At 46.4% G+C, this 11,761-nt stretch overlaps 1 protein-coding gene and 1 long non-coding RNA gene across 2 annotated transcripts; both read right to left on the bottom strand.

Annotated features, from left to right (window-relative positions):
* Positions 1–4,771: 4,771 nt before the first annotated feature.
* On the bottom strand, positions 4,772–5,706 carry LOC123162989 (uncharacterized). The gene is made up of 2 exons (XR_006481625.1): positions 5,533–5,706; positions 4,772–5,294 (listed from the first exon to the last, which is right to left on the bottom strand). It is a non-coding gene; the product is annotated as an uncharacterized lncRNA (long non-coding RNA).
* A 1,344-nt stretch (positions 5,707–7,050) lies between these two features.
* On the bottom strand, positions 7,051–11,556 carry LOC123156844 (probable protein phosphatase 2C 60). Its single transcript, XM_044575029.1, has 5 exons — positions 11,357–11,556; positions 9,757–10,183; positions 9,255–9,622; positions 8,266–8,502; positions 7,051–7,709 (listed from the first exon to the last, which is right to left on the bottom strand). Exons 2-5 carry the CDS (start codon positions 10,073–10,075, stop codon positions 7,455–7,457), a joined length of 1,179 nt encoding a protein of 392 aa, XP_044430964.1. The 5' UTR covers positions 10,076–10,183; positions 11,357–11,556; the 3' UTR covers positions 7,051–7,454.
* Between the last annotated feature and the right edge of the window lie 205 nt (positions 11,557–11,761).

The following is an 11,761-nucleotide window of genomic DNA, read 5'->3' as shown; positions in this document are numbered from 1 at the left end:
CGAGCAAGATTGTCTCCTCGATACCCTTATAGATGGCCTTGAATAATTTTTGTGAACAGTTTATGCTCAGTATGCCTCTATGTATCTATGTACTTTTACCGTTTCAAGGCTCATATTCGCAGATGTTATACTTCATTAACCAGCTATTGGCTTCTACCTCCTTGGCCAGAGGACGAGGAGTATGCCCAATGTTGGCCTGAATCTTCAGGCAAAGTTTATAGGGAGCGAGACAATCCGGCCATAAGGTCAAAATGCAAGTCCTGCAGAGAGTCATGTTATATTGCTTTTTAACGCAAGTCACGTCTTCGGGGAAAAATAGTTCCTCTACCAGTTCATTTTCCCGGTGTGTCATGTAAATCACAACTAATTAGCCGATATCCTGATATGTCTGTCCGATGACCTAAGGTGGGCTTCAACCCCTATGCTATTAATTACCTTTTGAAAAGGTTCTTTATTTTCACTTGCTCCATTGCCAACTAATTATATACTTGTGACCGCTAGTTTTTGGCTTCACTCGTCTGAGTTACTTACCAGGTTAACCCGGAAGTAACAATGAGGTGCTCCCTTTACATCCTTAGCCAAATTCATCGAAAATGTAAGGGGTAAGCACAGGAGCCTGGCAAACCCAGTTTGACAAAAAAAAAATCCCAAATCAAATTGGGACATCTTCTAGCATACGAGACATACACAGCGGTTGTTCTCACCGTGGTCATTAGCCACGCAGAGCACCATGCCACCGGCAAAGGAGCCTACTAGTACAACATGAAGCGCCTCATCGATGCTTGGAGGCCGAGCATCTGCATGAGTTGGTAGTCTACACCTGGCTTGTCCACGGCTTGTCGGGTGCAGAACATAAGGTGGGTGATCTTAGATAGTGGTTGGCCCACTCCTTGATCACCTTTTGTGCCACTGCAATCTCGAGCTAGGGCATCTCACTATGATCTTGGGGAAACCTAGCAAGTACTCAAGATCTTAAGTGGTTAGCAGTGTACTCCTAGTGTTGAGTACGAATGAAATCAACAACAGAACAACTCACATATAATGGTCATGTACTCATGTGCCAAGCAAATTTGCACTCTTATACACATAGACCAGAAAACCAGTTTTCGGTTTACTCATTCTGGGCCTAGACCTACAAAGACTTACAAAGGTTTACTTAACCTTCCAAATTAATTCTCTCTCTCTCTCTCTCTCTCTCTCTCTCTCTCTCTCTCTCTCTCTCTCTCTCTCTCTCTCTCTCTCTCTCTCTCTCTCTCTCTCTCCTCTCTCTCTCTCTCTCTCTCTCTCTCTCTCTCTCTCTCTCTCTCTCTCTCTCTCTCTCTCTCTCTCTCTCTCTCTCTCTCTCTCTCTCTCTCTCTCTCTCTCTCTCTCTCTCTCTCTCTCTCTCTCTCTCTCTCTCTCTCTCTCTCTCTCTCTCTCTCTCTCTCTCTCTCTCTCTCTCTCTCTCTCTGATTTTAAGTGGGGTGGGCCCCCTCATCCCCCTATTACTAGTAGCTTCACTTGGTGCCCCCACGCAAGAAAGCATAGCAAATAGTTTTGTACAGAGCTGCTCGAATGTTAATTTTTTTAGAAAAGGAGGATAACCCCCGGCCTCTGCATCTGGGCGATGCATACGGCCACTTTATTAATTATTCTCACAAGACCTTACAAAGTAATACCATAGTAAGACTAAAGCCGCCGTCTAAGCAACAAACTGTCGCTACACCTGTCCAGTTGATGAAGGGGCGCAGATAGCCTGGGCCTAATACCAAACAGACATCGCAGCCAAACCTAACATTTAAGACCTGATGACCCATTCAGGACGCCTGCGGGCATGGATCTCGCCGGTCCGGCGTGCTCTCAAAGGTCTCCGCCGCCAACTGCCATCGCTCCATCTTCAGAACTGTACTGATGCATCAACCTTGGTCGGTCTGGCTATCGTCGACGCCACCACGGCGCCCAACGGCACCTTCTCCCTACGCGCAAACAGTTGTGCATGTTGCGGTCGCCACTGATACACCTCAGCACCATGCTGCCAAGTACCACCAGCCGACACAGCTTGAAGTCTTTGGAAGATCTGTCGTGCGTAGCACCTGCCGACCAGGCATGACAAAGCGTAGCACCTGTCGGTCAGGCATGACTTGACATCTCCACCGAAGCTCCGTGCAAGACGAAGCCGCTCCACCTCCTGCCTCTGACTTCCAGCGTTGCTCCACAAACGATGCTCCCACGAGAGAAACGACACCGCAGTGCCGCCATCGTCCGATCTGAAACACCAGATCCTAGGGTTTCCCCCAGAGCAGCACGAGTGGGTCGACAGTAGTTACACGATAATGTCTCCATCAAGGTAACGGCGTAGAACGCCGCCATCGCCTACCAACGGCTCGGTTTTCACCGGCAACCAAGTCTCCCCAACTCGCAGCCGGGACTAGATGATGGATCTCGAGATCCGATCACCAAGCCTCTGGCCGACCATCTTTGACGACGAAGATGACCACCACCATTGACCAACGAGACGATGCGAGATGAAGTAGGGCGCTGCCAGCGTGCGTCCTGGCCAGCACCACCGGCGCTAGGCCCGTCCCGGACCACGCCTCATGGCTGAGGGCAACGGCAAGCGCTGCCACGACGAGGACGCAGACCGGAAGCCTAGATCCGGCCCACCCGCGCGCCGCCACGTGGCCACCACCAAGCGCCGTTTAGGGGCAGCCCCGCCGCCATGAGGGACGCCGCCTCACGGGCAGCAGGCGCCATCCCCCGGCGGAACACCGCCGCGCGCCACCGGCCGCCGCGAGATCGCCACCGGCCGCCGCGAGATCTGCGTGAGAACGGCGAGTACGCCCCGCCGCCACCTTCCCCGGGGACCACGTGGGCTTCGCCGGTGTCCCCTCCGGCGGCGGCGAAGCAGGGAAGGAGCGGGGAGGGGCGGCTGGAGGCGCGGCTAGGGTTAGGAGCGGAGAAGAGAGAGGGGCGGCTCACTCGAATGTTATTTGACCACCAAACTTTGCAAGTGCCCATAACATTTGTTGATGATCATTTCCACAAAGTTTTAGATTTTTTTTTTTAAATGTTTTGCTATGTTTTTTGCGTGGGTGCACCGAGCTGGGTGTAGAAAAACACTCTCATTACCAATCACAATCCTCTAATCAGATTGTACGTAAAATCTTTAAGTAAACCTTTATAGATGTAGCATTATATTACTCTTCCGGGCCACCACAAGACATCTGCACTATTTCTGGTAGGAACCAAAGGAACATAGAGCGCTTACGGCGGTGAGCCAGACTAAAACCTGCTCATCGAACAAACAGCAAGGGGTCTGCAAATTTCAACAAGGAGAGCTCTGCGGTTTCCATGCCACGACTGCAGTCAGCAACACCACAACAAGAACAGAGAGCACCTGCCTGCTCTTTCTCACTGAAACCTGAAACAAATACATTGCTCTCCGCTGGTTCTCTACTACATCTGCAGCTCGGTAAGGCAGGAGCGTCTCACTCCTCGCGCTCACGCGACAGCACCTCTTAGAGAAGGCCGAGGGCAGCGGCGCGCGGAAGAGCCGACCATCGTCGGCGGTGGATGAAACAGACACCCGGCCCGCCGTTTAATGAGGATCAACACAAGTGTTGTGAAGCTGTACACGATCAGCACCACAAATTAAGGCCGGGGCCGCACGCTCCTGGCCAGCTCCCCCTTCCTTTACAACAAAAGGCAAAAGGATCAATGAATACGGTAAGCTCGGTCGCTCAAACTCGCCACTTTTTCTTTAACCCAAATGATAAGTGTCATACGTGTGGCACAAATCCTCGTTAGAATTTCTAAACTTCTTAATGCACGTAATCACGCCAGATACCAGCGTGATCGTTCAGATCAGTAGATTCTAACCTATGAAACCATAGGGTGAGGTCAGAATAATGTTCCTGATGGCCTCGCTGGTGAACACCGCTAAGCTTTCTTGTTTTGAGTTCCAAAGAATGATTAATAGGATGAAACTTCCGATGGATTCCGGTAGGCCACACCCGCAAAAAAAAAAAAAAAAAAAAGGATTCCGGTAGGCCAACAGCAACAGGCATGGTAGTGGATAAGAAATCACCAATTTTTTTTTTGAGAAAACGCAACAAGATTTTGCGTCTCATTTCATTGAAAAGTGGGGAGATAGTTTTGTACAGCAGCCTCAAAAGAGGGTAAACTGTACAGGGTCTGTGCTTTATGGACATCCCAGGTTGTCGGCAAGATCATTCTAAGGCCTACGGCCCCTGCTCTACACCAGAGGGCAGCTTCTTCCTTGATGTGGGGATGTCGCCGTCGAAAACACATGCGTTCCTCTGCTTCCATACGAGACCAGCCAGGGGCAGGAGGGCCGTAGATGCTTGCGAAGAGGCTTGCGGGTGGCGGGCTTGGCGAATCTCCACCACTTGTCGAGGGCTTCAGCAAGCTCTGGTGGCCGGCATGTCGATCTCACCCAAGCGCGCGGGGGGGGGGGGGGGGGGGGCACCTGTTTCTCGACTGACCAGGAGGTGCGACATGGTTTCCATGGCCTGGTCGCACAAAATAATCTTATATTATGAGACGGAGGAAGTATTTCTTAGTTAACCGTTGGTAATGTAGCATCCACTACCTTGTTTTGGCTTGATCGCTGGCTCAGACCAGAAACTCTCGCTATAGTTTTCCCCAGCTCTATTCTCAAACCACACACAACAACAAACTATGCACGCAGGTAGCAAAAATCATACAGAATGGGATCGGGCCTGCCCTACATAACTATGCACGCAGGGGCGAAGCCAGGATTTTGGTATAGGGAGGGCCAAGTCAAGTTCATATTTTTTTTGTCTCGACTGGAAAAATAACTATCATCATACTATAATAATGTGCCACACCTATAAAATATTGTACGAGTTTAAAGTTTCCTCTACAATTGCCAATAAGATGAGAAAATTTAATAATTTCATTGGAAGAGAAATTACCTGCTAATTATTTCAATGTATCTAATCATGTAACACCGAAGTAAGTCATATCCCATTTGACGGCGCTTAAATGATAAATTACTGTTTAGAGTGTTTCGGGGCACTTAATTATCGGCTGATATGGTCCCTCGGATATATGAAAATGCCGATCTTCATCTTGCTTGTCCAGTCGCAGCTCTCAAATTTGACAATGTTTACCAGGGTCTCTCATAAGCCAATTTTGTTCTTGTTCTGCAACATTTACTATGTCCAACATATCAGCCCCATTAAAAAATTCACTAGGTTGAGATCTTGAAGCAACCAGCCTAAAGAATGAATTAATCTTAACGGTGTATGGCGACACTTTTCTCTTCATATCTGCTGAATTGCAATTTCACAATTAGCTATATTGTAGTTTGAAATAGGAAAAAATTGCATCACAAATAATAACTCATACAAGGTAATTTGCATCAGACCACGATAATTTCTAGTACACATATAATATAGGAACTGTTCATAGAATCACAGTATCGCTAATCACACAACCAAAACAAGTAGACAACAAAAATCTGATGATACAAGATGAGAATTAAGATTAGTAGATTGTGTGACGTACTGATGTGTGTTAAACCTTGGGTCCTCGGCTAGTTCCCGCTGGTTGCAGCCGGAAGATTTGACAAGTGAAGAAGGCAGTGTCGCACCGTCGCCGTACGAATAGGATCGAGATCGCAGTAGGGCAGGGAGAGCAGAGGCGGCGGGGCGGGCAAGGGCTCAGAACGGTGGCGACTAATTTCAGGGTACTAATCCACGTACAAGCTTTTTTATTTTTGAGTGAAATCCACGTACAGGAGAACGCAACGCCCTACCTGGCCGCTAGTGGGCTTCACATGGCCTTTTTCCTTTCTCCAGAATTAACGTTGACATAGGGGGGGCCAAGTATGTATTCGTGGGAAATACGTACCTTTGTATCGCTAATCACCACAGCATCGCTCGATCGTTAGGGGGGGCCAGGCCCCTGCTCGCCCCCCCTTGTCTCCGCCACTCCTTTTATTATCAAGTGACCCGCCGCTAGGACAATTAGGCATGTCGGCAGTTTTATGCTAAGAAAGAGCTATTCTGGCCGGCTTACATATTCATGGAAACACAATCACATAGCATAGGCCAGTGCAAACCAACATTGGTCATTAAATAAAACAGTCAATTGCGCACAAAATGCTTCTAGCGGTGGGACACTTGATAAAAGGATAAAAGTGGTTAAGGTAAGGAAAGTATTCTTCTGCTCCCGAGCTGAAATGAGCTTGGGTGAACACTAAAATCAAAAGAAAATTCAAAAAGAAAATCTGAATTTTTTTGTGGTAACTTTTGACAAATGCTTTTTATGGTTGAAAATTTTCGTCACGAAATGACATTCGTGGAAGTCACGGCAAAAAAAATCAGTACTCCAAAATGCTTTCAAAAATAACATTTTTGGAGTATCAATTTTTTTTTGCCACGACTTCTAGGAATGTTCATTCATGATAAATTTTTGTAAGCACATAGAACATTTGTCAAAATTACTGTTTACTGAGAGCATTCGAGCTTGGGTGCAAATACTCCATGTCCTACTTCTCAGAGTGCGGATTTCTGGAGACCGAGCTCCAGTGATCTCGATATTTTGAAAATATCAGAAAGCGTATTTAAAAGTTTCAAAAAAAATCTGAAAAAAAATCCAAGGAAACATATATGAATTCCGCATGATCACGTTAAATTTCGTCGGAAAATGGGGTGATTTGTTGGCTGTACAAAAAAAAAATTGGCCCAATAACAAAAGTAAAAGGCCCGTTGTGAAATTTTGCGCATACGTAGTACACATGTGCACGTGTGTTCACAAATAAATTTGGAATTTTTCGCACTACGAAAAAAATAAAATTTGAAAACTGCTCATTTGAGCTCGGCCTTCTTTGGCATTTTTCGAGTTACTCATTCCGCACTTCTCAGACAACCTGCCTAGGACACTAGGTGCATGTGGACTGATGATGTAAAAAAAAAAGGTGCATGTGGACTGTTCTATGCTAAGAAAGAGCTGCTATTCTGGCTGGCTTACATATTCATGGAAACACAATCACATAATAGCATATGCCAGTGGACACCAACATTGGTCAATAAATAAATAAATAACAGAGTCAGAATAGCACACATACATGCATACATACATATGTATGGAGTCCACGACATCAGTCAATAAGTTACTCCTCCTGGGCCCATTATTATACCATATATCATTATATGCACTACCGGTGTTAAAATTAAAATTCCTGCAGGGGGCGAACAACAACAAGAGACATCTGCCTTTTCAGCAGCAGCACAACAAACGACACCTACCTATTCTTCCTCGGTCAATCTCGAAACGAAGTACATACATTACTATGATCAAAGTCTTTTCATGACGGAGATTGATAGAAGCCCTGGAGAAGAAGAGGCCCTCTGTCTGTGCCTCTCCATTCTTTCTTAACCATTAATCAAGGGGATGATGATCTTGGCCGACACCGCTGGCACCTGTTACATCTGCGACCCATAAGGTGCGAGCGTGCTGCTGCGCAGGCTCACGCCGGCGCCTCTTAGGGAAACAGCAGGGCCCCTGTGGGTGCTCGCCCTGCTTACGAGGCTCGAGTCGAGGTAGAGTATGATGACGGTTATGTCGTCGTGGAAGTGGCGACGAACACCTCGGTCAATCTTCTTGAGATCGGAATACCTCATCTCTCTTTTCTTGGCTGCTTCTAGCAAGGCTGATTTTATGAGCCTCCTAGCGCTCCCCTGCAAAATCAAACAGAGCATGAACCGTTAAGAGTGTCCAATGAGCACTGAGGGCCTAGCAAAAACAAGGTAAAAGTAATTCTGACACATAGTGATCATTTTAACCCACTGCTTCACAACCAAAAACTATCAAGGGTCCTATTTTCTATGTAAACCATGCCACGTCAAGATTTAGCTGGCGGCATGATCGCTGGATTTTAGATGCACAGATGCCATGGTAATGTGCAGTTTGTAGCAAAGAGCAGAGAACCATCCATATTATTTTACAACATCAATTATATATGCAAATTGTTATTTTCAGATATCAATTTTGCATTCAGAGAAGCCTTATTATTGCTTCATAAATGAAAATCAGGGCAAGTAGCCATGCTCCATATGCTGGGTAATGAATCAGCATTTTATAATAGCAGTATGTTAATTCTGAGTTTGCATATAACAAGAAATCTAATGTGAAACATCAAACCATGATGCCATGCACAGTTGTAGTAGAATACGCCAAATATTATGGAAGTATACTTGTCAGGTCAATTTGTTCACATGGGAATGAGAAACTTACACTACGAGGGCTACTTTGAACAATGTCAACAGCCTCCTGGTTGGTTAAGTGCTCCCAAAGTCCATCAGATGCAAATATGATAAACTCATCCTGTGGCTGTATTGGTTGCACACAAATGGATGGTTCTGAACTTAGTATGGGCCTGTTAAAAGGTTCACGAAGACGGAATTTTGCATACAGAGGTTCCCGGTTGAACTCTTGTTTTTTCAGATAGGCATCACCGATCGATCTGCAGACCTGCAACATACAACAAACAAAGAAAAACTAACAATCTTCATGTGGTCCCACGGTAAAAAAAAAGATCGAAAAGTACGGACCATTTTGAAATAAAACCGGACCATTTGTAAATCAAAATAGAAAAAGAAACATAAGTGGCAAGTACCATCATATCTGTTACACATAGTCATACAAGACAAACTCAGCAACACATTTCTGCATGTCCTATAGTAAAGTGATGAATCAGTGGGGCCAAATAACATTGTTTTACTGATGAATAATTAAACAGAGTCAGGAAATTAATCGAACTGAGCCATAACAATATTTCTTGATTAGTAACTATCCATCCCATGAGAAATAAGTTAATAACTACTAAGTAGTACTCCACGACTATTCAAGAAACCCCAAATAATTATCAAGCTCTTCGCTTCAGCGCTACCTAATAAATATAGCAGAACTGTCATAATGGTCGATCACATCAAGAGGTAATTCTCATCCACAAACATAAGAATATGTTTATTGCGTTTCTACCCCCTTACAGCCTTACTACCTATTACCACTTAGTTTTGTCTGTATCTTGGACAAAAACATGAATGAGGCTATTCACTAAATACCATTCAGAAGATAAGGAACTGAGGGAGACACAATATTAAACTTCCAGGTGGTGAAATTGAAGGTATATTTTGCCAACTGAATGCGCATAAGCATATGGAATGACCATAGCATCGAACTTCCACAATCTACAAATTTCTCCCCAGTGGCAGATGACGCACCTGAATTAGGCCTTTTACACGCCAAACATTGTGCTTGAGAACAACAACATGCCTATCTTCGGGGTGCATTGACTGCAATTCTTTTCTCACTGGCTCAATGCTGACATTATGCTCTGCGGATAGTTGGACCGCCAATACTTCTCCAGTAGCTTTAACATGTTTTCCTAGAACAGCACGAGAATCCCCAACATTGGCAACATAAAGCATGCCACCACAGATAACACCAACCAGACAGCATGAGCCAACAGCCGCTATTTGAGGCTTGACAGGCCATTGCTTGGTGACGATAGAGAAGAATCCATCTTCTGTAGCTTCATATGCTTTCTTCAGTACATCAGCAGACATTGAATTTTGTTCCGAAGCGAACCCTGCAATACAAACCAGTGAAGAAGTAAATAATCACTGTAGTGTTCTTTATCAGGCAAGTGAAACAGGGCAGTGTGAACAGAGCACCAAAGAATGAGCATAATATAATGCATAGTGCTCCCAGGTTAGCAATTACTTTTAAGATGGTTGAAGAGGTTATCGTTGATGTAGCAAGCTGTCTCTGGTCCACCGTGCCCATCGTAAACCCCGACGAAAGTGCCGTATGGGCCAGAGTCGAGAAAGCTCAACGGGCCCGACTCAATCTGACACTGGTCCTCAAGTAGGTTATTGGCCTGGACAACAGCCATGGAGAAGTCCCCATTTACATGCTCCCCAGTGTCCTTGTACCATAGAAGTCCGTCCTGCCTACCGGTAGCATCTGAGCCTGTCCGGGCATGCCGGTTGGATGAAGGTCTCCAACACGCCCGTAGAAAGTTCATCAATGTCACTATCATCCCTCATCAGTCATCCCACCCACGTACGCCTCCGAGCTCGCCTCATCTGTTATCTAAGAAAATTGCAGTGTCACTTCTCAATGCACCAACAGAACTCTTGCCTTTATCCTGGAAAGAAAAAGAAACATGTATAGTATGTGAAACACAAGTATGGGTCATTAATAGTACTCAAGTCTTATCACTTGCGCTCGGACTGGGAACACAACTTAAAAAAATGTCATAATTTATCTTCCATTTTATTCTTTTTTCGACCCATGCAGGAGAGCAGCATGTATTTCTTCAGTAAGTACACACTTTGTTTACAAATTCAGCATAGTTGCTCTGTCTACAACTCAAAAGGGTCTGTTGGTGCTTTTATGTTCTATGGTGCTATAGTAGAAGCAACCTGGTACTGGGTAACCTACACCACCACTGTTTTTCATTGCAAAAGAGACATGTGTATAGCAGTATATAATGCCTAAATAATGCAGCAAAGGACACAGTCGTGTCTCTGTTTGACACATTAGAAGGACAACATTTCCCATCATACAGTCGAACCATCTACGGCAACTCAGTTATAGCAACTCATCAAACCTAAGATTTTACTTGAAACATAGGCCACGGCAAAACATTTCCCATCATACGCTCGGAACATCTACGGCAACGCACTTATAGCAACTCATCAAACCTAATATTTTGCTTGAAAACATAAGCCACGGCGAAACATTTTTTTATACTTTCACAATCAGTTAGGAACCAAGCCTATTCCCCAACAATTCAATTACCCAAAACCTCAGCTACTCCCACAAACTGTAAAAACGCTCTCACTCCTCATCCTTGGCATCACAGACTGACACTATAGTGATCATCAAATGGGCAGCTACCGGATACAACTGTGAACAACGATTCAGACACCAATTCCCCCCAAAATCCTCGGCTCGGCGCTTCTCCTAAGCGGCAAATCGAGACGAGGCCCGAGCGCGGATAGTATCTGACACCCCAATCGCCACGAAACTTGGGGGAAAACGGGCGCGCTGGTTGATTGGGATCAAGGCAGAAATGCTCTGCTCCCGGTACCCCACCCACCCTCCGAACAAAAATCCCAGGCGGGCGGGTGAAAATACCGCACCTTCCCTCCGTCGGCGCGGCCCAATCGGCGGCCTCGGGCTGGGAATCCGGCGAATTGCGGGTAAGGTGACTCGATCGACCTCTCTAGGCGACGGAAGGGAGGGAGAGGAAACCAGTTGTGGCAGAGATAGAGGAAGGGGAGGGGAAAGAAAAGAACTTGGAGGGTACACACACCAGTAGGTACGGCGCGAGCGGATCGGGTGGTGGCTCGTGCCCGCGCAGGCACGGCGAGGGGGCTGCTCCCCGTCGTCTCCGCCGGCGCCGGGGACGGAGGTCGGCCGACGGAGCGGAGGGCGGCGGCGGCGGCGGCACGAGAAGGGGATGAGGCGGGGAAAGGGGGTGGGGTGGGGGGAGTGCGGGCGCGCTGCAACGGCCGTTTGATGACGTGTGGGGGCTCAGACACGGACGCGATAGATAAGGCGGAAAAGCGCGCGGAGGCCCTCGGCAAAAGATCGTATTCGCAGATCGGTCCCCGTGACACGTCAACACCAATAACGAGAAATATCTACATATCTATTCCAAGTTCTAGCTTGAGGACTACAAGCTATTTTCTTTTGTCCATTTTATTTATTTCTCCCT

This window comes from Triticum aestivum, chromosome 7B, assembly GCF_018294505.1.
Source record: "Triticum aestivum cultivar Chinese Spring chromosome 7B, IWGSC CS RefSeq v2.1, whole genome shotgun sequence".
NCBI lineage: Eukaryota > Viridiplantae > Streptophyta > Magnoliopsida > Poales > Poaceae > Triticum > Triticum aestivum.
The sequence above is the reverse complement of the archived record's forward strand: the minus strand, read 5'-3'. Positions and strand labels throughout refer to the sequence as shown.

Excerpts from the sequence above, each read along its gene's own strand:
- LOC123156844 (XM_044575029.1), bottom strand. The coding sequence starts at position 10,075 with ATGATAGTGACATTGATGAACTTTCTACGGGCGTGTTGGAGACCTTCA. Across the intron at positions 9,623-9,756 it reads CCTCTTCAACCATCTTAAAA|GGTTCGCTTCGGAACAAAAT; the intron begins GTAATTGCTAAC and ends TTTGTATTGCAG. Across the intron at positions 8,503-9,254 it reads GTGTAAAAGGCCTAATTCAG|GTCTGCAGATCGATCGGTGA; the intron begins GTGCGTCATCTG and ends TGTATGTTGCAG.